This window comes from Amborella trichopoda, chromosome 3, assembly GCF_054954075.1.
Source record: "Amborella trichopoda isolate Santa Cruz 75 chromosome 3, AtrichopodaSantaCruz75HAP2 v2.0, whole genome shotgun sequence".
Taxonomy (NCBI): domain Eukaryota; kingdom Viridiplantae; phylum Streptophyta; class Magnoliopsida; order Amborellales; family Amborellaceae; genus Amborella; species Amborella trichopoda.
In genome coordinates, this window is record NC_142338.1 from 21278865 (window position 1) to 21304844 (window position 25980).

The 25980-nt window shown below is 41.4% G+C and overlaps 1 protein-coding gene across 1 annotated transcript; it reads left to right on the forward strand.

Annotated features, from left to right (window-relative positions):
• The first annotated feature begins 13502 nt into the window (after nt 1-13502).
• LOC18437230 (caffeine synthase 1) lies at nt 13503-23472 on the forward strand. The gene is made up of 4 exons (XM_011626232.2): nt 13503-13620; nt 13691-13944; nt 19296-19565; nt 23012-23472. The coding sequence occupies exons 1-4, from the start codon at nt 13503-13505 to the stop codon at nt 23318-23320; spliced, it is 951 nt and encodes a 316-aa protein (XP_011624534.1). The 3' UTR covers nt 23321-23472.
• The last annotated feature ends 2508 nt before the right edge of the window (nt 23473-25980 follow it).

A 25980-nucleotide genomic window follows, 5' to 3' on the forward strand; every position in this document is an offset into this window, starting at 1 on the left:
CCCAGGCCCTCCGGCCCAGTTTGGTACTGTTTTCTTCCCCTTTCCTTTTTCTTTTTATTACTATTTTGATCTTATTTTGATCTGTTCATTGCTTTGAATTTATGTTTTAGTATTTTGGATCATGCAGGCTCTGTTATAGATCTGAGAGCGGATCTGCTCGTTTCCAGGCAGATCTGGCCTCATATCTGAATTTGATTCGTCCCTCTTTCTCTATCACTCTACCACATCTTTCTAATCAATTTAAAGTGTCAAGATTCGAGAGATCTTCATCGGAAGATCTTGGTTAAGTGCCTTGATCTCGCCCTCTTGTTCGGGATGACCTGGTGGCATGTATCTCGAGTTTCAGGGGAACCCGAGACTTGAGACCACTCTCTCTGGAACGTTGTTACAAAACAAGGGCAGGCATACCAACCGATGAGAGAGGAATTTTATATGAGGTGGGACACACCTCGCATGGGTCCATGACTCACTTGGGCTGACTCGCATGGGTGCCCTCTTAGATCACGTCGAAAAGCCCCCCAGTCCTACAACTGGATTCGAATCGCCTCCCTTGACCTGTACTCTCATGTTTCTACAATCATACACAGTTAATTTACAAGACAAGTGGGCCAAGGGACCCCACCTTATCTTTGCGAAAATGCACACAGGCGTGCACATCCAAAAGAAGAAGAAAAGAGTAAGAGGATAGAGATTGCGGTGATGAAAGGAGAAGAAAGAGATAGAATAGAGAAAAGGGTAAGATAAGAATTTGACCAAGTGGCTAGACTGACCGAGTAACTAGACCAGCAAGTGATTGACCTAGCGTGGTAGCAAGACTGGCACGGCTACTCAGACCGGCACAGCTGCAATACTACTCGATGACATAACCAACACTAACCAGCCTGGCACGATGGCTAGCCTATCGTGGTAGCAAGATATGCACGGTAACTCAGACCGGCATGACGGTAATACTGCTCGACGATAAGACTACCATGGAAGTGCTTAACTTAACCTGCCTTGGTCAAACGAGAGGGAAAGAGAGAAGGAGAAGAAAAGAGAAGAGAAAGGAAGGAGAGATAAAAGAGAAAAAAGAAAGAGAAAGAAGAAGAGTAGAGAAGAGAGACACAAAGATAAGTGATTGAGAGAGAAGACATAAGAGAGAGAAGAATAAGAAGAGAAGGGAATAGAAGAGAGGAGTAGAGAGAAGAAGAAGAGAGAAGAGAAGAAGAGGGTAGAAGATAGGAAAACAGAGAGGAAGAGGAGAGGAAGAGAAGAAAGGAGAGAAGGGAGAAGAAAGAAGAAAAGAAGAAAAGAAAAGAAGAGAAGAAAAGAAGAGAAGTGAGAAAGGAAGAGAAAGGAGAAAGAAGAAAGGAGCAGGAAGAGAGAGAGAAGGAAGAGAGAGAAAGAGAGACAAGGGAAGAGAGAGAAAGAGAGACAAGGGAAGAGAAACATGGACGGCGATGGGGTTCCGCCGTCTATGATAAGGGAGAGAGAAAAGGAGGGAGGCATGGACGGCGATGAGGTTCCGTCGTCTGTGATAGAGAGTGAGAAGAGAAAAGAAAGCATGGACAGCAATGGGGTTCCACCGTCCATGATAAAGGAGAGAGAAAATATGGATGGCGATGAGGTTCTGTAGTCCATGACAAAAGAAAGAGAAAGTAGAAGAAAACATGGATGGCGATGAGGTTTTACCATCCATGACAGAGGAGAGAGAAATGAGAAGAAAACATGAACAACGATGAGGTTCCGTTGTCCATGACAGAGGAGAGAAAAAAGAGAAGAAAACATGGACGACGATGAGGTTCCGTCGTCCATGACAGAGGAGAGAGAAAGAAGAAAACACGAACGACGATGAGGTTCCACCATCCATGACAGAGGAAAGAGAAAGGAGAAGAAAACATGAACGACGATGAGGTTCCGTCGTCCATGATAGAGGAGAGAGAAGGACGGCGATGAGATTCCATCATCCATGGCATAGGAGAGAGAAATGAGAAGAAACATAGATGGTGATGGGGTTCCGCCGTTCATGACATAGGAGAGAGTAAGGAGAAGAAAACATGGACAACGATGAGGTTCTGCCATCCATGACATTAAAGAGAGAAAGGAAAAGAAAACATGGATAGCAATGGGGTTCTACCATCCATGATAGAGGATAGAGAAAAGAGAAGAAAACATGGACAGCAATGGGGTTCCGCCGTCCTTGAAAGAGAGAAAGAGACAGGAGAGAGAAAAGAGAAAACATGCGCAGCGATAGGCATTACTGTGCGTTTCAGAAGGGACTCAGACATGACCCGACCCGCTAATTTGGAAAAGGGCCCAGTTCAATGTCTTTGTCAGAGAACAGAGGAAGAAATGTCATGCGCAGCGATGAGCATCACCGTGCACGACATGGAGACAGGGGGAACTTGGATAGAGGCTTAGCCCACTACTCGGGTTAAGGCCGAACTCATTGTGTATGTTCGAGGAGATTAAGAGAAGAAAGAGGATGTCATGCTCGACGATGGGCACCACCAAGCATGATTGGAGAGAAGAGATAAAGGAAAGACCAGAGAGAAAGAAAGTCAGAGAGAAGAAAAAGAGGAGAGAGAAAGAAAGAGAAGATATGAGGAGAGAGAAGTAGAGAAGAAAGAAGGAGAGAGAAAGAGAGAGAAGAGAGGAGGAGAGAGAAAGAGGGAGAAGAGAGGAAGAGATAGAAAGAGGGAGAAGAGAGGAAAAGTAAGAAAGAGAGAAAAGAGAGGAGGAGAGAGAGAAAGAGATAAGAGAGGAGGAGAGAGAAAGAGAGGAGAAGAGAGAAAGAGAGGAGAAGAGAGAAAGTTACCTCAACGAAGGGTTCCAAAAATTTTTCTTCTCTCTCCTCTCTCTCTCCAAGACATGCCCACAATTTCAAAGTGAAACTCTCAAATTTTATTCATGAGATTGAAAACTAAGAGAAGCCCTTTTACAATTAAGTTTAGCATGTATTTATAGAATTGGACCCAAACATGAGTGGATGCCCAAAATCTAGCCTAATTGATGACAATTATAATTCATTTGAATTAAATAAAAATCTAAAAATGGGTGTAAAATAATAGTTTTGCCCATGCCCAACAATACATGAAATTTCAAAACAATCCTTGCTGCTGCCCTAGAACATGTGTGATCTTCCATGGATGATTGGGGGTTGCTTCGACAATTGTTTGGCAGAAAGACGATTACTTTCTCGTCGGGCTCAGCATGATGAGCGATTTGATACCAACTTCAAGCCACGGATCGTGTTTTTAGGTCACGATCACGTAACTTGAAATTTGTATGAATCTTGAAAACTTCTAATCGATAATGTGCTTGCTTCTTGATGTTTTTCTTTGATTTCTTCACTGATTTACATTGAACATGTTGTCACGATCGCATTGCAACAAACACAGTTCGATTTCAGGCCTGGACGAAGATTTCGTCGCCTTGGGTTTTTTGTCGGATCTTAAAATTAGGCGACCGAAATCTGTAGCAACTTTGACGCCTTCATATGCCAAATCCAACTGTTCATCATATGTGGGGTTCGAACCAGACATAGCCGCGGACCTTACGTACATGATGCAATTGGTTTCGTGTCGATCGGGTACGCGAGCATCGTGATATGGCCGCTCGAGTGGGTCATGCTACCGCTGATGCACCTGTCTTCATGAATCACCAATTTTTCCCTAGTTTTTCTTCTTGCTCAGGCATCATCACGGGACGTGCCACATATCAAAATGCTCGTCTTGACGAGGCGAACATAAATATTGAGCGTGATTTGACGCATAACGAGTGAGATATGAGCCTCTGAAGTTGCTGCTCATGAATGTGCAAACCAGTCTCCTTTAATGAAGATTGGTGTAGAGAGGCTACACGGAAATAGTGTGCATCCTATCCCTTTTTAATGTTTCACCCATAACTTGTTCTGGAGCGTCTGTTTAAGCCGAAACTTAATCCCTAGGGGTTTTTGACCATGTCGGATCCAATTGTGGTGGTTTCATAGCCATTTGACTCATCAAAAATAGAGTTCTGATTACAGGGTCCGTTTCAGGGTGTTAGATGCTGATTTTTTCGAAATTGTTTCTTTGTCTACACGGCCTTAGATATGTTGGATTGCGACGAAACTTGGCAGGTGGTCTTTTGAAGTCCTTAGGAAGATTTTAACTCGTTTCAGGAGAATTCTGAGACTATCAAAAATTCCAATGTAAGTTAGGGCTTTATTGACCGGCTTCTCCTTTATTCCGCATCAAAGACCCAAGGTGCTGAAAAATATATTCAAATAGCTTGCCTCGCCAAATGTTGTGCTTCGAGAGAAATGAGAAGGAAAACATTCAGAAAATTTCCTTGACTTGATAACTTTTTTCTTCCTAGCCGCAGGACCACGTGAACGCTGAGGAGATATCCACGCAATGTTGTAACTAGGATGCTCAGACGTTTGGATGTAATGTGCAGGTCCATGCGTGGAGAATTTTGGGGGAGAAGAGACTTTTTGAGGGATCATGTCGAAGTCCTCACCCTCAAGGGGCTATTTGTGATTCTGATAGCTGAGGATTTTGTACGGACCTGGTTGGTCAGAATTAGGCCCATCTAGTGGTTAAGTGTCATGCTTAAGGGCAATTTTCCCATTTGGTTTGGGTTTCTTTGTTTTGTTGTTTGTTCTGGATGGTCTGCTGAAGGGCCTTCTGTTGGCGACCATCTACTTTTCGCACCAGATTTTTCTTAGCGGGCAGGGTGCCTCATTTTGTCGAGGTAACTAGTTGTGGGCACAACCCTCCTTACTGCTAGCAGTTTCAAAAATCAGGATACCTCTCTTCTTCGTCCAAGGTGACCCATGGGGGCTCAATCCTGGTTGCTGCATAACAAGTCCAAGGTCAGGGTGACTTAGCTTTCATGGGGCAAATTCAGCATCTTGGTGTGCGTTTAGTGACCTCTTCGGAATGGTGCTCTTCTTCATGAGACTTGTCTTGCCTTCTTTATGAGTCTTCTATCCTTCGAGTCCTTTTGCAAATGGACTTAGGTTGTTGGAATATTTCCTTGATGCTCATCTTTTTAGGTCTTGGTATCGGCATTCTAACACCAGGGATTTTTCTTTCTTGCACAGTGGCTGAAGCCGCCCATGAGGGGTGCGCTGCATCAACCTGTTTATTGATCCAAGAGCCCTTTGCAGGTTTTCACTTGGACTTGGGAAGTGGCGTCATAGAAATGGTTTTCACCAACTTCCTTTTATTTAGGGCTTTTTTATCCATGATCTTTCGATCATGCCCACCCCTATTCTTCCATTTTTACTCACGGTGCCCATTTTGGGTTTTCATCATTCCCGGGTTTTTATTTTCACAGAACTCTCTTACTCATGGTTTCGTGACCATGCCTGTCCATTTTTACTCATGGTGCTCCTTTCCAGGTATACACCATGCCCATTATTCTCTTCTTCTTTTCTTTTTCTTTTTTTTTGTTTTTTGTGAAGGCACATTTAAGGTCATGCCTTCGGGACCTGTGCGAAGCCTTTTAACGTCATGTGGCCAGGACGTGCACTATAGTTTAAAGTCATACAGCTAGACCGTAGTGGTGATGAACGGCAGTCTGTAGAAGCCACGGAGTGAGTATGGTGGTTGTTTGACTCACTTTAGGGAGATGGCACGCGGCTATCTATAAGGGATGAATAGTGCATGGATGGCAGGAGGAAAGTGGTGACCCACTTGCTTACGACGAGTATGGATGGCGGGATGTATCGCCGTTTTGTGAGCACAGGTGAGACTCACTAGGGAATGATGAATGGTAATGAAGGAAGGTGGATTTATGGGGAGTTGATGAAGGTGGTGCATGCGCATGGACGAGTAGGTTAAGGAAGACGTGCGTGAAGATGCATATAAGGGGTGTGTGTGCGTGTGTGGGGGCGAGTTTAAGATCATGCCTATGGGACCTAGGCAAGAAATTTTAACGTCATGCGACTAGGACATGCACTATGGTTTAAGGTCATATAGCTCGGACCATGGCTATGCAATTTAAAGTCATGTAGCTAGGACCATGCAGTTTAGGGTCGTGCAACTAGACCTTCGCTACAGGTTATGATAGTATAGTTTGGATCATGACTACGCATTTTAAGGTCATACAACTCGGACCATGCAGTTTAGGGTCGTGCAACTAGACCTTCGCTACAGTTTAAGATAGTATGGTTTGGACCATGGCTATGAATTTTAAGGTCATGCGGCTCGGACCATGCAGTTTAAGGTTGTGCAACTAGACTTCCGCTACAGTTTAAGGTCATATAGTTTGGACCATGCAATTTAGGGTCATGCATCTAGACCGTGGTTGTGCAGTTTAGGATCATGCAGCATGGACCATTGTGTGGGTCGCCATATGGGTGAAGCTTCATGAGGAATAGGTCTGTGAATGACAATCCAACTCCCTAAGGATAAACTGGTTAATGCCAGCAGAGGCTTAGATAGAGACGGTGGCCCTACGAGAGATGGAAAACAGAAGTGGAATTCACTGGGGATTAAGGGGCAAGTGTGAATCCTTGGGGTAAAAGATAAGACTATATGGAGAATAGGTCTATGGAAAGTAACCCGACTCCCTAGGGATAATATGGGAAAGGGTCTAAGTGAGGATAATGACTTGGTGCGGAACAAGCCCACTAGGGGTTGAAGAGGTAAGCATGACTCTTATTGGCATACACCTAACTCCACTGGGGTTGACGGGCTGTAGTACAGGTGTAACCCCTAGTGGGGATGCTGACAGAACACTCACGGTAGTAACAAGGCCTAGCACAAGGGCACGCACAGCGCTAGCATGGATGACTGTAGCACACACGGCAGTAATCCATGCTAGTGATGTGTGTTAATGGATGACTGTAGCACACACGGCAGTAATCCATGCTAGCGTTGTGTGTTAGTAACATTGACACACCCGGCGCTAGCATGGGCGGCGGTAACATACCCGGTGCTAGCATGGGTGGCGGTAACACATGCAGCGTTAGCATGAGCGGCAGTAACACACGAGGTGCTAGCATGGGTGATAATTGCACAAACAGTGCTGCATGGTCTTTCACGTGCGACGTTAGTCACAGCGGCATTGGTCTGAGTTCGGTCCTCGGGCCTGGGCCCGATCGGTCCTGATTCTTTCAACTGCTGATGCTCGGGGTTTCATGGGCGGCGGTGACCTGTGTTCGAGCTTCGGGCCTGAGCTCGACCCAGTCCGGCCCATCGCCATTTGGCCGTCGGGGACCTGTCTGGCATTTCCAGTTTGTAATGGATATTTTGGGGAAGTTTCTCGACGGCAAGTCATACCCGGATGTGGTCAATCTCGACGATGGTTGCGCACGGTGTTGAGTCATGTGTGGCGATGGTCACGCACGGCGCTAAGTCATACGCAGTGATGATCACGCACAACGTTGAGTCGTGGGCGGCGATGATCACACGTGGCGTTGAGTCACACAACGTTGAGTAATGCACGGCGAAGGTCACGCGCGGCGATGACTTGGGTAGGCAAAGGGTGGTGACCAATGGTAAGGTCGGGCTTATGAAACCTATTGGAAGCCATGTCCTCCAACACAACAGTGAACTCCATGTTGTTCAATGGAAGGGTGCTCACTATGAAGAGGGTGTGGTCTCCATCATAGGCAAGTTCCTTGCCAAAGTGTCTGCTTTGTATGTTCACTATACGTGATCTAAAACCCTTCTACCTTTCTCTGATGCGGGAGCAGGTTTTTGGCTTGTAACAGTCCTCTTATCCTTAGATGCAAGAGCAGCGCTCGAGTAGCTACCCTCCTTTCTTCTGATGCAAGAGCAAATTTTTGGCCTGTAATTGTCCTCTTATCCTCAGATGCAAGAGCGGCGCACCGGCGCAGCTGCATGATAGATTTGTAATCTCTCTAATAATGGGCTTTTGGCTTGTAATTTCTTATAAGGCAATAAAAGAGTTAAATTTGTTTAGACTGCCTTGCCTCTTTTTCTTTCTCTCTTTTTGTCTTCTTTTTATTCTTACTTCCTTTTTGCTGGATTTTGAATCTTTTGGGAGTGTATCAAGGATAGTATTTCTTTAAGTATCGCCCATTAATAGGGGACATTGCCTCCTCCCCATCAAGATGTGCCAATATGTAAGCTCCGTTTGGCGAAACCTTCTTGACTATGAAGGGGCCTTCCCACTTAGGTTCAAACTTCCTTTTGTGCCGCCCATGTATAACAATCGGCCTTTTGACATCTAGAACCAGATCCCCACGAGCAAATAAACGGACTTTGACTGACTTGTCAAAAGCCCTCTTCATTCTCCCCTGATTGAGTTCGAGATTCTGCTGATCTTCTAGCCTCTTTTCATCGAGCGCATCTAACTGTTGATAACGAAGCTTGACCCTCTCGTCTTCGGTCAATCCTTGATGTATGACGACACATAGTGAGGGGAGTTGAATCTCAAGGGGCAAGACTGCTTCACCCCATAGACTAAAGAATAAGGAGTGGACTCAGTGGCATTTCACGTGGGCCCACAGTGCTTCAGGAAGCTTCTCATGCCAGTTCTTTTTCGTCTTTGATACTGACTTCCTTAAAACATTGCACAGGGTTTTATTGAAAGCCTTAGTTAAACCGTTCGCTCGAGGGTGGTACATAGTTGAGTACTTCCACTAGAAACCGAAAAGTTAACCAAGCGATCAATGTGATGACTTTTGAATTGTGGGTCGTTGTCAGATATAATCCGGTCAGGCACCCCAAACCGGTATATGATGTGATGATGCACGAAGTTGGCCACCGTAGCCCCAAGAACTTGCGTGAGTGGCACTGCCTCAGCCCATTTGGAGAAATAGTTCGTTGCGACTAGAATGAAGACATGACCCATTACAGAAGGAGGGTCGATAGATCCTACAATGTCCATACCCCGTTGTGAAAAGGGCCATGATGCCACTATAGGGTGTAAGGGTTCTTGAGGCTGATGAATGAGGCTCAAGTGCATTTGGCACACCTGGCACTTCTTGGCATAGTTTAAGGAGTCGGCAGTCATCGAAGGCTAATAGTACCCCAATCTGTGTATCCGTTTATAGAGCTTAAGGGCCAAACTGATGCAGTCTATCCATGCCTGAGTGTACTTCTTCCAACACCTTATTTGCCTCTTGTGTGTCTACACATCTGAGAAGAATACTGTTGAAAGACCATCCGAAGAGAGTGCCTCCTTCAAGGAGGGTGTATTTGGTAGACATGTGACGCACATTGTTTCGCTCAACACGATCTTCAAGAAGTCTATCGTGCTTTATAAAATTAATGATGGGCTCTCTCCAATCTTCTACCTGCTCGACTTCCAGGCATATTGGGTCGAAGAACTTCAGTTTCCGCTTTTGAACCTCAGCTCCTTGACTCCGTGCCATTTCCTGTTTGGTCTTAATAACTTCTTTGGCTGACAGAAGTTCTCTGAATGGATAAGGTGGGCACTCGGGGAAGAGAATTCTCTCATCATCCGGTCTATTTCGGTTCTCAGTTCAATGTGTCTCCACTCTACCACCCAGAAAGGCGTGGGCCCTGGTGAGGACAATTGAATTGTAGCCCCGAGTTTTGTGAGTGCATCAGCCTACGAGTTTAACCTTTTGAGGATGTGACTCAAGGATACATCATCAAACTGAGCCATATATGATTTTGCAGTATCGTAATAAGGCTTGAGTGTGTCTTTTCTCACGTCATAGTTCCCCTTAAGCTGCCAAATAACCAACTCAGAGTCGTCATAGATCTTGAGCTGCTCCTAGTCTAGATCAAAAGCTATCTCCAGCCTAATTATAAGGGTCTGATATTTTGCCTTGTTATGGGAACCAACTTCGGTGAGAGAGAAGGATAAAGGCAGTAGTCCTCCTTTCGGAGTCATGAATACCACTTCGGCGCCTCCTCGATCAGATTGGAAGGCTCTGTCGAAGATCTCCCAAGCATGAACAAGTTCTGCACATAATACTTCTTCATTAGGGAGGTCACTTGATAAAGGAGATTCTGCCGATACAGGATGTGCGACGAGAAAATCAGCCAAAGCTTAGCCCTTGACGGCCTTTTGTGGGACATATGTGATGTCGAATTCCATAAGCAATAATGCCCACTTAGTTAGGCGTCCCGACAAGCATGGGTGTGTCATGAGAAACTTTTCAAGATCTACTTTTGATATAAGTTTTACTACATGACCAAGCAAGTAGTGGCGGAGCTTTTGTGCTACGAAGATTAGGGTGAGGCACATCTTCTCGACAGGGGGATAATTCTTCTCGGTCCCTTGCATCCTGCGGCTGAGATAGTATAGTGCGATCACTTTCCCTTCGTCATTGTTTTGTGCCAATAATGCCCCAAGTGACATGTCTAGAGCGGTCACATACAAGATGAGAGGTTGTCCCAACACCGGTGTAGAAAGCACTGGAGGGTTGAGTAAATAGTCCATGATGTCATCGAGGGCCGCTTGATATGCTTCATCCCAGATGAATGGGGTATCTTTCTTTAACAGGTGCGTAAAAGGCTTACAGAGACCTGAGAGGTTTTAGATGAACCTGCGGATATAAGCCTGCTGCCCTTGGAGGGATCGCAGCTCCTGCATTGTTGTCGGTGGCGACATAAGATGGCAGGTCTCCAACATCATCCTCAAGAGGACACATGAAGCATTCATGGCATAAGGGGGGTAGGCAATGGGCTTTGCAGTGAATCGTGGAATTCTCAAGGCATGGAGGAGCCACTTGAACAGGGCTACCATTAGGAGGAGCGGAGCTCATTTCATCCCGTACTGGGGAGCAACTTTCCTTGAATGAGAGTGACGGGTTCTCATCAGAAGTAAGAATGTCGAGGGGAGAATGTCGACGAGAGAGCAAGCGAGGGAAGTAGCATGATTAAAACCAACGAGAGTAGACGGTTGTCCATCACGTGTCAAAGATTCTGTGATGAATCCCTGGAAAGACGGAAGGAAAGCAGCCAGTAACAGGGTCCCCTTCTTATTTTGAAGGTCAATCTCGAAAAACGGGTTTCTCAAGCCCTTGCAGCAGCTTAACAGTATCAGTTTTCTCTTCAGCTTCATCTTGGGGAGCCAGGATGTCAAGGCAGACTTTGAGGGGAGATGATGGATCATTCTCTTGCATTATGGGAAAGGAACATGTCTCTTCATGGATCAAACTCTCCACCACAAAGGGGTCATGGTCAGCGCCCTAGGTGGGTTCGGCTTCCATTTCACTTGAGGAACTAGAGCAACCTTGGAGCGGTGTCTTCGGGCTTAACAGGAGTCTAAGGGAATTGATTCAGACCCACGAGTTGCCTCGAGCTCAGTCTGCTTGAAGAAGCTATTGCTCTCGGTGCCCTGACTCGGAATGAGTTCGGGCATCTGATCAGATGATGGTACAATTGACTAGGGATTGGTTGGGCTACCGGGGTTGGTCTGGCTCTTTGCCCTGTTCGTAGTCTTGTCCTTGCCCCGAGTGAGACTTGGATCTTCATAGATAACAGGCTTCATCATGCCCTGAGTAACCGTTTTGGTGTTCTTCGCATTCGATGTTTTTCCTGCATCATCCGTACGATGGGCATTAGGGAAAAGAAAGGTCTCTCGTTCTCGAGAAGTGGGACCAGCAAGTGAGTTGTTGATAACAGGGTGCGTGTTGTGTGTGGAGGCATGTGTGCCACCAATGCAGGGTGTGTTGATAGAGGGTCCACCATTGTAATGAGGTAGGGAGCGAGGGACTTTTAAATCCATCCTCACCTCTTTCCAAGGATGACCTAGGAACGCAACACAGGGTCGATGCTCAGGAGAAAGGACGAGAACGAGGTTCGCGGAACCTGTTCCCGATGAAGACTCACGAGTGCGGGGATGAAGGGTTTGAGCAACCCCGAAGACAAGTGTGCGTATAGTGAGTAGGAATAAAAGAAAGGAAGGCCAAATAAGAACGATCCAACGATGGGGTAGCATATCCCCAATGGAGTCGCCAAGCTGATTAGGTGCCTCATTCTCGCCCTCCCGGTCGGGTTGATCTGGTGGCGTGGTTCTGGGTTCGAGATGGACCCGAGACTTGAGATCGCTCTCTCGGGAACCACGTAAAGAAGACGTGGACAGGAGTACCAACCTGTGATAAAAGAATTAGGGTCGTGAGGTAGGACTTACGTCACGTGGGTCCGTGACACGCTCAGGCTGGCTCGCATGGGCGCCCTCTTAGATCACGTTGGAATGCCCCTCTGGCCTATGGCCGGTTTGGAATCGCCTCTCTTGACCTATTTCTCCTTTCCTGCAAACACACACATAGAGAGACAAATGGCATATGGGTTGCCTCCTTATTATAGGGTGAGCGCACACGTGTGTGTACTCAAGGAAGAAATGGAAAACTAGCACACAAGAATCTGATGGCAGAACCAACACCGACCAGCCTGGCACGATGGAGAGTCTGACGTGGCAGCAAGACAGGCATGGTAACTCAGATCGGCACGGCAGCAATACTGCTCGACGATAAGACTGGCACGACGGCTAGTCTGGCACAACGGCTAGTCTAACATGGCAGCTAGACAGGCATGGTAACTCAGATCGACGCGGCCGCTAAATTGCTCGACGAAAAAACTGGCACGGCAGCACAAGACTTAGCCTGCCCTCTGGTCAAATAAGTAAAGAAGAGAAAGAGGGGAGGTGAAGACTAGCTTGACTCTCGCTAGGTCTTCCAAAAGAGACGAAGGTGAAATAAAAGTGATGACGAAATAAGAATGATGGAAAATGAGATAAAATAAGAGAGATGAATTAAAATGAAAATAAAATAGAATTAGAAAATGGAAAAGGGAGTAAACTTAAATAAAATAAAATAAAGTAAAATAAAGTGAATAAATTAAAATAGAGTAAAGTAAAATAAAATATAAGGGATGGAAGAAAATAAAATAAGATGAGATAATTAAGATAAAATAAATGGATGGAATAGAGTAAAGTATGGTGGGATAAAATGAGTGAGGCAAAATAAATGGAATAAAATGGAATGAAGGAAAATAAATTGAAGTAAATAAAATGAAATGAAAAAAGAGAGTAAAATGGAATAATATAAAAAAAAAAGGGGTGGAAGAAGTAAAATAGGATGGTTTAATAAAATAAAGAAAAAAGATGGATTACTTAAGAGAGAGAGAGAAAGGGTGTTTTAAATAAAGTAAAACAAATGAATTTGGTCAGTAAAGAGAGAGAGTGTTTGAATGAGATAGGGTAGAAGAGGAGAACGAAACGAAACGAAAGAATGAAACGAAAATAAAAAAAAGAAAACGAAACGAAAGAATGAAAAGGGCGGCTCGTTTTGTGGGTTTTAGAGAGAGAGAGAGAGTGTGTGTGTTTGAATGAGATGGGGTAGAAGAGGAGAACGAAACGAAAATAAAAAAAAGAAAACGAACGAAAGAATGAACCGAAAATAAAAAAAAGAAAACGAAACGAAAGAATGAAAAGGGCGGCTCGTTTTGTGGGTTTTGGAGAGAAAGAACAGGGGGAAAGGGAAAATGGAGACGGATGGTCTTGCGTCATGAGAGGGGGAAGGCGAGATTAGGCCGCGAAGGAAGAGGATGGGGAAGGCGAGAGCAGGCTGCGAGTTGTAGGTGATGGGGCAGCAGCGTGAGATTCTCGTGGTTGCAGGTTCGGGGAGATGGAGCAAGGATGGAGGCTACGAGAGCAGGTGGAGGGAGATGAGGAGTGGGAGAATGGACCAGGCAGGCGGAGGTGAATGACAGTGGCGGTTAAGAAAGGCGGGGATTGCTGCGCAGGGGGTGGTTGTGGCTAGTGGTAGCAGGGACTTTAGAGAGGGAAAGCAGCAGAGTGGATGGCGGATATGGCTGCATAAAGGACAGCAGCAGAGGTGGCGGATACAGCAGGCTGGTGGTAGTTGCAGGCGGTGGAAATGAAGAAGAGAAGAGCAGGGGAAGAGGGGCGAAAGGGGTGGAGAATGAGAGCGAGCTTTGGGTGCAAATAATGTTGAGGAGATGGGGGCGAGAGAAGAGAGAGGAGTATGGATGGCAGGAGGTGTGGAAGCGGGGTTGGTGCCTGGTTTGTAGGTGAGTGGCAGCAAAGGTGGGATTTGGGGAGGCAGATGTTGCAGAGGATGAGAGAGAGCAGTGACTAACGGCGGGTGGCCGAAGAAGATGGGGTGATGTAGAAGCTGAGAGCAGAGAAAGGTGAAGAGAGGGGAGAGACAATGGCTGCTGTAGTGGTTGCAGCAGGTGATCGAGAGAGATAGGGCTGCGAGATGTTGCAGCAGGGTGGAGGAAGGTGAGTGGCTGAGATGGTGGTAGGCTGCGAGAGTAGATAGGCTTAGTCGCGCACGGGGGTGGGTTGGCAGTCATAAACGGCAGTGAGATGAGAGTCGTGCACGGCGTTGGGGTGGAAATCACGCACGACCTTAGGGGTTGCTCACACACGGCGACAGGGTTGGTTGTACACGGTGATGTGAAGAAAAATTTTGGAAAACGGTGGTCGCACGGGACCAAGGGCGTGAGAGGGAGAAAGGCGTTAGGGGTTGCTCACACACGGTGATAGGGTTTGTTGCAAACGGCGATCGGGTTTGGTGCACACGGCGATGAGAAGAAAAATTTTAGAAAATAAATTTTGGGAAACTGTGATTGCGGGATCATTGAGCGTGAGAGAGACAAAAAAACCGTGATGTGCACAACGGGGGCTCAGCCAATTTAAGGGCGGTAGGGCACGGCATATGTCCATGTTATAGGCCCTCATTATATAGGGCACTGCATATGTCCATGTTATAGGCCCTCATTATATAGTGTTAGGCTGTTAAAACTTGGCTACTTTGAAGGCACTCTTTACTATTGAGTAGCTATAGTGAACTTTATATCGAAATTAGCCATGTCTAATCGATGAATCCAAATATGTTGGTTGGCTGTAACATGATGCCAAAGATACTCCCCCAACATTTTTTCACCCGCACAATTTGGTCGTCTGTTTGAGGGTGGTCGCTTAGTGGAGAAGATGCTCGAGAATTCCAGTTGGCATCCATGAATTTATCTTATTTTACTAGCAAATGAGGTAGGTTTGGATATAGTGCTCTAAATCTTACTCCCAGTGGGCCAGTAAAAACTGCTGGATAGGAGTGTGATGGTTCTTTCTCGACTTGGATGGGTAGGGGTGTCACGACACTCTCACATCAACTCCTTCCGACTGATGCACATATATATATATATATATATCGGCCCTTGGCATAGAGGACGCCACTCTCTAGACAAAACTATTTGGTTTGTCCCTTTGGGACCCTTTTCACCAACTTTTGGGTTGTCATTTCATTTTAGTTCTCTCCCCAAATCTATTGTAGTAGATCCACATCTACTCTAACCGTAGTTGCGACTACCACTGGATCATCCATCTTTTGACTTCGTGCATCTGCAACCACATTGGCCTACTCATAATCTAAGACAAAGTTTAGGTAGAAATTCCTACCAGCAGGCTTGCTTTTGGGCTTAATGTTTTTTGTGTGGTTAAGTAGCTTGTGGCTTTGTTATCAAAACGCACCGCAAACCTACTTCATAACAAATAATGTCCCTAGACTCTGAGGCAAATGTAATTTGTTTATTATTAATTTAATAATGGGGGTTATTATATCAATATTTATTTCTAATGGGTAGGAATTGGTTAAGGTATATTGATTTGAGTAGTGCATGGGGTTCCTATTTTTTGGTGATTTTGGTAAGAGATATGTACAAGGCTAGGGAGAAAGAAGGAAGTTATGTGGAGTCCTGGATAATTGAGATTTTGTACATAGTAAGTTAGAGAGACTGAATATTTCCTAAAATTGTAGCTCTAGAGAAAGGGCATATACGGATAGGAAGCAGAAAGGTTTTTTATTTATCTGACTTGAAATTTTTTATATTCTTACTGAAAGAAAAAAATGATTTATTCCCTTGTACAAACCATGCATAGCTTACTGTTTATGTCTCTTGCTTCTTACTTGGTGTGTTTGATTTAGGGGCTAAAAGTTCTCGTGTCCTACTCTCCTCTCTATCTTTGTTTTCATTGTGTCAAGCGGCATCAAAGTACGCTTAGTGATCCTCCACGGCAACTAGAGGACATGAAAGAGGAGGAAACACGACATATCCAAGAGCTATAGAGACAAGTATGTCAAATGGTGTGAGAACTTCAAGTATTGCATCGAGAACGCCCCGTTAAGCCATTTGTGAATTGGATGTTGAGTCAGGAGAGAATTCACAATCCGATGACAATATTTTCCACCACAAGGTTAGGGGTTTAGATCTTTCCCTTGATGATCACTTTGATCACATAGATGGTCCAACCTTTGATAAGAACTAGACTCACCCTGGATGTCATAGATGACCCCATCTCTGATAAAATTCTTATGTTTGATGAAAAACAAGATGAAAGGAAAGATGTTGGCCCTAAGGTAGTTGGGATATTTAATTTCTTCATCCATGTAGAGGAGGAGAAGCAAGAGGTTGAGTTGAACCTTGAGGAGCCGGAGCCTATAGAGAATTAGAAGAAGAAAGAGAGGAGAAGTTGAGGAAGGACAAGGCACAGAGGGGGGAGGCTGGGAATGCAATACATGACGATTTTGAGAATGTGATAAAGAGTTTTAAGAAAGTCATCAAAGTTAACAAATACATATCTTATTTCACGTATATAAAGGCTGATGTTAAAGACATATCCTATCGAGTAATTGTGAGTTTAGAGATTGGAAGCTTGAATATTGTACTAAGGATGGCCTTCAGGGTCAAAGAAAGGATCCTTACCCAATTCAAAACTCAATAAAGAGTTTTTTCCATCCAGTAGGGTCTGATGCAGAAGCTAGAACTGTCTTGAGTTATCCTTTGGATTTTATATTAGGGTTTAAGTATTGTATTTTTTTTAGTTTATCTATTATTATTATTTTTAATAACAGGGTTTGATGTGTCGTTATTCATTTCGAAAGGGTCATTAGAAAGTGGTAGGGATATTTTAATTGTGTAATACAATGGTTCTTATTTAATAGGGATTTTGGTGAGAGATATGTACAAGACTAAGAAGAAAGAAGTTATTTGAAAGTAGGGATTGTGTATAGAGTAAGTTCGAGAGAGATAATATTTCCTTGAATTGAGGCCCTAAAGAGAGAGACACGTACGGATAAGAAATAGGGAGGTTCCTTATTTATTTTTTACTTTATTTGTTCTATTTTATATATAAATGCTAAAATGTGACCTCATGTGGAGACAAATTTAACAAATTTCCTATTCTTATTAAGAAAAAAATAAGTGGGCTTTCCTATTCTTATTGAGTACAAAACAACAAACACAACTATGTACTGTCTAAGAAAATAATTCTTATATGATAGAAAGTGGCCAGGCCATAAGTTAGCCCAAATGGCATTACTACAAATTCAAAGGAACCATATCGAGTCACAAAAGTTATCTCCTCCACATCTCATTCTGTGATGTGGACCTGCCAGTACCCCAGCAGGGGTCCAGTTTGCTAATGACCCTAGCCTTGGCCAGCCAGTTGAGAAGTCACCAATGAGTGGCTGAGGATATCAATTCTTCACCATCAGCTTGTCTAAGGTGCAATAGTCCGTTCACATCCCTTGTGAACCATCCCAGCTTCTAGCCGCTCATCTAGGTGCCTTCTCAATGCAGCTTAACTCAGATGAGGCCACACCATATGGGGCTCTAGTTGGGTGGCTTCACACTAGGCTCGAGCTCTGTGCAGTAATCGACCACATGTTTTGGTACTGATGTCCTTATGAGCTCTAAAGCCATAATGTTATTTTCTTCTCCAAGAACTCTTGAATTGCAAGAGGCCCCCCTGAGCCTTCCCCAACCTCTGTTGTTATCAGGGTTGCAAGGTAAGTCATTTGTTCTTGCTGCAACCCTGCTTCTAACTGCAATGCAGACAAGACCTCTAGCCTTTCTTTTCTCACAGCAAGGACCATAAGCGCCCTCGCACTTACCCACCCACGCCCACGCCCACACATGTGTGTGTCATGCACTTAACGTGCTCTACACTTGCACCATTACTCTCACTTTTGTTATAAGAGTATAAGGCACGATAATGCCCACATTTAAATACCATTCAATCAACATTATCTTTTTTAGTGTGGAAATAAAAATCCACACATTTCTCTCTCTATAAAATAAAGCTTAAAAAAAAAACATACAAAACCATGGTGTTATTTTGACGTACATATAAATATTTTTACAAACCCAAAACTACTAATAGGTTCCATTCACCGTTCGGTGGTTTCTAACACTTCTACCAACCTAACGTGTCCAAGTTACTCCTCTGGTTCAAGTCAGACTTGCTCAATCAGGCCTTTCATAACTAAGCCAGCTATCCAACCTTACTAACCTGGTGCAGGTGCAGCTCTGTTGACCAGCATGGAGGGATCTATCAAATCCCTCCAAAACTTCTTAAGGCAAATAGGAATACACGATTTCTTGTCCTAAGATTAATATATTCGATTTCGCTACATTCATTTTTGCAGGAAAAGATTCTCCAAAAAACTGTCCTTGTTTATTTTTGTTTTAGATTTATTTTCCGACGACTTTTCCTTATATAGAAAAATAATTTTTGTTTTTCTTCATAAATTTGGATTGGTTTGGTTAACAATTTGGCTAATTTGACGCTAAAAAAGGTAGAGAAAGAGAAGTAGTCCTATTTTGTTAAGTGGTAAGGGTTCACCAATTTTATAGAGACCCGAATATGTGGCCTACATAGGGGGGAAGACTATGAACTTTTCCCGATTTAAAATTAATGATCCTATGCAAAAAGTTACAATTGGAAGAAAAAGGCATCTTATAGTTTCTGCCGTAAAACTAGCGGTATAAGAGGCATCCTCAATATTGACAACATTGTTATCTATACTGAACATGAATTACTGGATGGACTGTTGAACAATGCTTTAGCCACTTTGATCCAAAACAAAACTGGGGTGTGGCAAAAAAGGGTTCAATTCAATGTTTAACTAATTTTAGTTGGTCAGATAGGTCAATTTTGATCAATCTTTCATATTTTTTTAATAAATTTTATATTTTAAATTAGTATTATTACTTTTTTTATTATTTAAATCAGGTCAAGCTAGTTGATTGGCGGGTGGATCGATTTTAATTAGACCAGATCCCTCGTTAATTATGGAGCTATTCCAACCTGATAACACCTATTTTCGAAAACTGTGGTCCATTGACCACCATGGCATCCTAAACAAAATGGACTCCCTGTTGGAAAACCAAGGGGCACCTTCCTAAGCACATCATGGAATTTGCCAACCCACAGTATGAAAATCAACCTTTAAAAATATTTTATCGTTGGTTCTTTTGCACAATGGATGTTTAACATTGCTTACAGTGAATGGCATTATTAAAGATGACTTGAGCAAAGCACAAGTCTCACCAACATGAGGTTTGTAGGTTCCCCCTGGTCTTCGTGATAAGGATGGAAAGGCCCTCAACAAGGGGAACATTTACATAACAGAAGCAAGCCCACCATGTGTGACACATGCCTATCTTCAACAATTTAGAAAGGATTTCTCTCATTTCCTCAAGTTAAGGTCACAAGAGGTGGTAACCGATGGGCGCATGGTGCTAATATTCTTTGGTCGAAGGGCTAAGCAGGTTGATGATGAATGTGCTGTTCTGCTCACCACGTTGGGGAAAGCTATAAGCATTTTGGTGTCCAAGGTAATATCTCTCTCTCTCTTCCCCCCTTTTATATGTCTACATATATATTTAGTGTGAGGTTTGTATAAGAGGCCCTCTCTCTCTTCTCTTATATATCTAGGTATATATTTAGTGTGAGGTTTGTATAAGGAGCCTGTAAGGCACATTTCTAAATTCGTTGGAAATTATCCCTACTTGTGAAATTTAAAATTTTAAAAAAGTACAAATCAAACATATCTATGAACACTTAAAAAACATGAAAATGGATGGTTCAAAAAATTTATTACAAGATGTACTGTTTTTAGAACTTCAAATTCATTTTATCTTTATACCCATACATCTTGAAGTTAAGATGATCAAATTGAAGGGTTTTCAATCATTAGAACACTCTCTTTTAGAGGATTTTTTATGTGCACCTTCCTTCAGTAGTATAAGGTTGGCACCTTATATTAGCCTCTTTTATATTTATATATATATATATATATGAAAACACTACAAAACACAAAACGCCTATAGGTGAAGTTCTACAATACTTCACCTACGGCTTTATCACAGTTGTTCTACAGTACTTCACCTACAGCTTTATCACCATTCAAAGTTTATCACACGGTTACAGATGTCTGATAGTATTTGAATTTTAATATATTTTTTTACAAATCATAATGATCTGAAATTTTGTAGGTGTGTGCGCCTTGGTGAGATGCATATGAATAAAATATAAAAAAAATAATTTGAATGATAAATATTACATAAATACTTTTAGAAAGTTTCAAGGGTAATTTCATCATTTTATTTTAAGACTATTATTTTTTTAATTTTTTATTTTGGTGCTACTTGGTCATATGTACACACGTCCCAAATTTTAGATAAATCTAATTAGTATAATAATTATAAAAATTCAAATACTACCAGACAACTGTGACCATGTGATGAACTTTGGACGGTGATGAGATGTATGTGAAATACTTTAGAACTTCACCTATTGGCATTTTGTAGATGTTTTCATATATATATATATATATATATATATATATATATATATATATATATATATATATATATAAGTCTTCCCAACGCCTATAAGTGAAAATAAATAGTGATTTTGTCTACCTTTATCACCGCTCAAAGTTTATCGCACGATCACGATTGTCCAGTAGTGTTTCATTTTTTTTTTTTTCTACAAATTAGAATAACCTGAAATTTGGAGCGTGTATACATCTTAGTGAGGTACACCTAATAAAAATAAAAAAAAATTAATTTGTAAAATAAATTGATCAAAATACCCCCGAAACTTTTCGAAGGTATTTTTATCAATATTTTTCATGTAAAATATTTTTTTGATATTTTTAGTAGATTTGCTCCTTTTATATATCTACATATATATTTAGTGTGAGGTTTGTATAAGGAGCCTTCTCTCTCTCTTCTCTTATATATCAACATATATATTTAGTGTGAGGTTTGTATAAGGAGCCCTTAAGGCACATTTCTAAATTCTGCCTACAAATGTCATTTTGGTGTTGGAAACCATATGATGTCTAGAAAATCTATTTTGTCCCTTGTGAAATTTAAAATTCTAAAAATAGTACAAATCAAGCATATCTATGATCATTTAGAAAGCATGAAAATAAATGGTCCAAAAATTTTATTACAAGATGTATTGTTTTTAGGACTTCAAATTTATTTTATCTTCATACCCATATATCTTGAGGTCAAGATGATCAAATTGGAAGGTTTTCGAACATTAGAACGCTCCTTCTGGAGGATTTTTTATGTGCACCTTACTTCAGTAATATAAGGTTGGCACCTTGTCTTAGCTTCTTTTATATATATATATATATATATATATATATATATATGAGAAAGCTGGGGTTAGCCCACTAGCTCATATGAGCCCAACGGCCCAGATTGTATGTTCATATGAGCTAGTGGGGTAACTCCAGCTTTAGACCACTAGCTCATATGAACATATGAGTTCAACGGTCCAGATTGAATCTAGGCGGATCTGACGATCACGGATGTCTAGTAGTATTTGAAATTTTTTTTTTTTTTTTTTTTTTTTACAAATCTAAATCATTTAAAATTTTAGGCATGTATTCATAAAAAAAAAGGTGAATCTTCGAAAAATATCAAAAACATATTTTACTTGAAAACAATTTACCAAAATACCCCCAAAAAGTTTTGAAGGGTATTTTGGTCATTTTTATTTTTACAAATAATTTTTTTATATTGTTAATAGGTATGTCTTGATGAAAAGAACACACACCTAAAATTTTAATTCATTTTAATTTGTAGAAAATAAAATAAAATTCAAGAACTACTAAACATCTGTGATCGTCAGATTGGCCCAGATTCAATCTGGACCGTTGGGCTCATATGTTCATATGAGCTAGTGGGCTAATCTCATATATATATATATATATATATATATATATATATATGAAAAATTTGGCGTAGCCTACTAGCCTATAACTACATATGAGCCTAATGGCCCAGATTTAATCTAAGCCGATCTAATGATCACGTTTGCATTTTGTATTTGAATTTTAATATTTTTTCTACATTTCCAAATCACTTGAAATTTTAAGTGTGTGTTCTTTTAAAATAGAAAAATCTAATCAAAATATCAAAAAAATATTTTCTAAAACATAAATTGACCAAAATACCCTTGAAACGTTTCAAGGGTATTTTGATCAATTTATATTTTGTAAATTATTTTTTTAATATTTTTAGTAGATACGAATTGATGAGAAAAATTGATGCTTAAAATTTCATGTGATTTGGATTTGTAGAAAAAATTTATAATGAAGATTGAAGCTGAGCTGTGTGTGTGTGTGTGTGGGGGGGGGGGTGGGGGGGGGGGGGAAGGGGGAATCTTGTCAACCGCTACAGTATCAACCAACGACCCAGATTGACGTCATTTTGTATTTGAATTTTCATTTTTTTTTTTATACAAATCCAAATCACTTGAAATTTTGAGCGTTTATTCTTAAAAATATTTGAATCTAATAAAATTATTAAAAAATAATTCAAAAAATATAAATTATTCAAAATACCTCAGAACTTTTTCGGAAGTATTTGGATCAATTTATATTTTGTAAATTATTTTTTTATATTTTTATTAGGTGCCCCTTGATGAATAGAATGTACGCCTAGATTTTCAAGTGATTTAGATTTGTAGAAAAAAATAAAAATTAAAATACGAAATAAGATCGTGACCATCAAATCTGTTCAGATTCAATCTAGGCCATTGGTTGACACTGTAACAGTCAACCCGTAGCTTGAAAGCATATATATATATATATATATATATATATATATATATATATATGTCAAATTGTAATTTGATCTTACAATAAGACCACCTTATTAGAGGAGGAATTTGTTTGACCCAGAGCTAATTATAATTTGATCCTACAACATGATCACCTTGGTTAGACTCATGTCTTTGCCCATCATATCGAACACAGGGACTTGTAGAAGATGAGAAGCTGGATTCATTTGATTTACCCTGCTATACCCCATGTGTTGAAGAAGGTGAAGAAGTGGTAGAGGGCCAAGGGTCCTTCACGATTGAGCATTTTGAGCAACTTGGATTGGCCCCATGGGTGGTTGATCAGAATGGTAGAGACGTAGATGTGATCACAAGGGCTGTGGTAGAGCCCATGATCAATCATCATTTTGGGGAGGGATTCAAGAACATGGTATTTGAAGATTATGTTAGGCTATTTGAATGGAAATACTTGAAGGGAGGAAGAAGTATGTTCATTTTGTTCTAGTCTTGAAGAGATCAAAATGAATATCTTCTATACTACAACCATCAAAACAAAATTTGAAAGGGATTGTACGGCTATTTTATCTTTGGTACAAAAATGTCACAATTACCTTTAGCCGTCAGTTGTGAAATCCAATAACATTAAGACAGCACAAAGGCACAGCCCCAACCCCCCGATTTTACATCTAATAGCTTATGATGATTTTAACCTCCTTATACCAAACATAAATAGTCTTATCTAGACTTTGCTAATTTGAAACATGGAGAACATTTCCGGGCCTCTTTGTGGGAAGCAACATAAATTGTGTGTAACTAATGATATGCTTGCACAATGTGTACTTGCAATAAAAATAATAGCAAATGGTCTGATAGGGCTACAACCTTATCAAAATAAGTAAAGCCTCACCTCATAACTCATCAAGAATTGTAATTCAAGTGTTGAAAAACTTTTAAATCGATCTTCTCAACTTGAACATTATGATTGTCAAAAAAATTAGGATTTCAAATTCTAAAAATAGTGTATATTGTAACAAATCATCTAGATCATCCAATTCACCCTAAAAGTAATTGTTTATAGATCTGCGAGATGAGTATCATTTTTTTTGTTTCAAATTTTATTGTTGGTGTTGGAAATTGATTTTAGAGCCATCATAAATATTTTTGATGCCCAAAGTGCTTTCCGGATGAGGATTTGAGGTGAGGCTTTATTTTGTTTTCATAAAGCCTATTCCTTATAGAAGCTTCATCCTAAAATAATTTAATAAACTATCTTTTCCCTCTAACCTTTATTTTGCATGCATTATTTTTTATTGCAATAATCTTTAACAAACTCTCCTCTCTAAACCTATACATTATTTTAGTTCCTTTTCATTTATTTTAACATTCCCTTCTAGTTTCTTAACACGAATAATTTGTGTCATGAAACACCGTTCTGTCTAGCCTACACATGTGAAAATCTATATGGAGGCTACACTCACGAGTCCAGCAACCCTAACAAATATTGGTATAATAGTTAAGTTGTAACCAAAGCTACTCTAATCCCTAGTTAAATGCATGAGATCAAAACTTCAAACGTGGTTATACTCAACTCATTACTTTGCCAGTTATGTTTTATGAATATGAAATGAGCAATAAAAAAAGGTTAAGTGCAATTTTTTTAAAATTGACTTAGGCCATGTACTCAGCCTAGGCCCGAGCGGAATAACTTGCCCGGGTCCTATATACCCAATAATAAAATTAAAAAAAAAAAAGTAAAAGCCAAGAGAGAGGATGTTGAGTTGCACAAGGTTAGAGGGAAAGAAACCCCAAGCCACATCTCTCTCTCTTCCCCCAAGTGACAACAACTCTCTCTCTCCCCTCTCTCCCCCAACTAACTCTCCTCCTTGTATATCCCTCCCTCTCACACACAAATCTCTCTCGTGGTCCCTCTCACAAATATCCTTTCACTCTCTCTTGGACATCTCATCTTTCTCTCGGAGGAGAGAGAAATCATACATGGATGGATTTCCCCCCCCCCCCCCCCCCTTAGAGAGATTATAGAGTGAGTAGATTCTTCCTCTCTTTTAGGGGAAGATAGGGACCAACAAAGAAGAGAAAATGAGAAAAAATTAATAATAGAGAGAGACAGAGAGAGAAGGAGGGAGAAATAGAAAGTAATGAAAATGGGGCCAAAAATTACCTCCTTTTGAGTGTGCGTCAGAGAGGGCAAGAGACAGAGGGTACCTAATCAGAGAGAGCCCATGGTAGAAAGAGATGAAAAGAGGTCTTGCTGCCATTTCTGAGAGAGAGAAAGAGAGATATGCATTAAGGAGGTGGATGCCCCCATTTTTTTTATGCTTCAACGAAACCCCAGTGTAGCCAAGGTAGTAGGGGAACTCACTTCAACATAAGGTAAGGCCGAGTAGCTCTGTCGAGCCTTAGAGCGCTGGTTAAATAATTGCTGATTTTGACTCTATCTTTAAAATGGTTTTCGTCCTTTCAATAGAAAATAAAAGAAAAAGAAGACATTCCGGATTCATGCTTCGTGTTTCGGGTTCATGGTTCTTTCTATGATTTTTCCCACAGTCATTTTACACTTGGTTCATGTCTCTTGCAGTGTCCATGGGTCGCAAGTGAGCATCTCTCTCTTCTTCTTGTTCTTCTTCTTCTCTCTCTCTATCCCTCTCTCTTTTTCCTTTTATACACACACAAGTTTCTCTCACTTGTAGATTTTTGAGAAAATTATAAATACCCCTCAAAATAAACTTTGCAGACATCCTCCCCCCCAATACTTTTAGTATCAAACCCTAGACCCCACCACTATTTTTTTTCTTGTATTTAGCCTTTAGTCAAAAAATCAAGAAAATAAAGACTAAAACGTTATCTCCCTGTCTATCTACTTGACTACTCTTTTTCTCTAACCAAACTCCCTCTCTCTCTCTGCTCACCCTCTCTCTGCCCAAGCTCCCCCTCTCTCTTTCTCTCTTAGCCCTCTCTCTTTCTCTCTCTGCTCAAACTCCTGCTTCTCTCTACCTGCCCTCTTTCTTTCTCTCACTACCCAAACTCCCTCTCTCTCTACCCGCCCTCTCTCTTTCTCTCTTGCCCAAACTCCATTTCCCTTATTACAATGAAAATACTAATAAGAACTCAAGTCCTCCCCTTGATTTCCTTACTCTTTCTTATAAA

What these genes read in the sequence shown, in the direction of transcription:
- LOC18437230 (XM_011626232.2), top strand. Translation starts at nt 13,503, where the DNA reads ATGGGGCAGCAGCGTGAGATTCTCGTGGTTGCAGGTTCGGGGAGATGG. An exon ending in AATGGACCAGGCAGGCGGAG is followed by an intron (nt 13,621 to 13,690) that starts GTGAATGACAGT and finishes TAGTGGTAGCAG; the next exon opens with GGACTTTAGAGAGGGAAAGC. An exon ending in GGAAGCGGGGTTGGTGCCTG is followed by an intron (nt 13,945 to 19,295) that starts GTTTGTAGGTGA and finishes TGAGGTTTGTAG; the next exon opens with GTTCCCCCTGGTCTTCGTGA.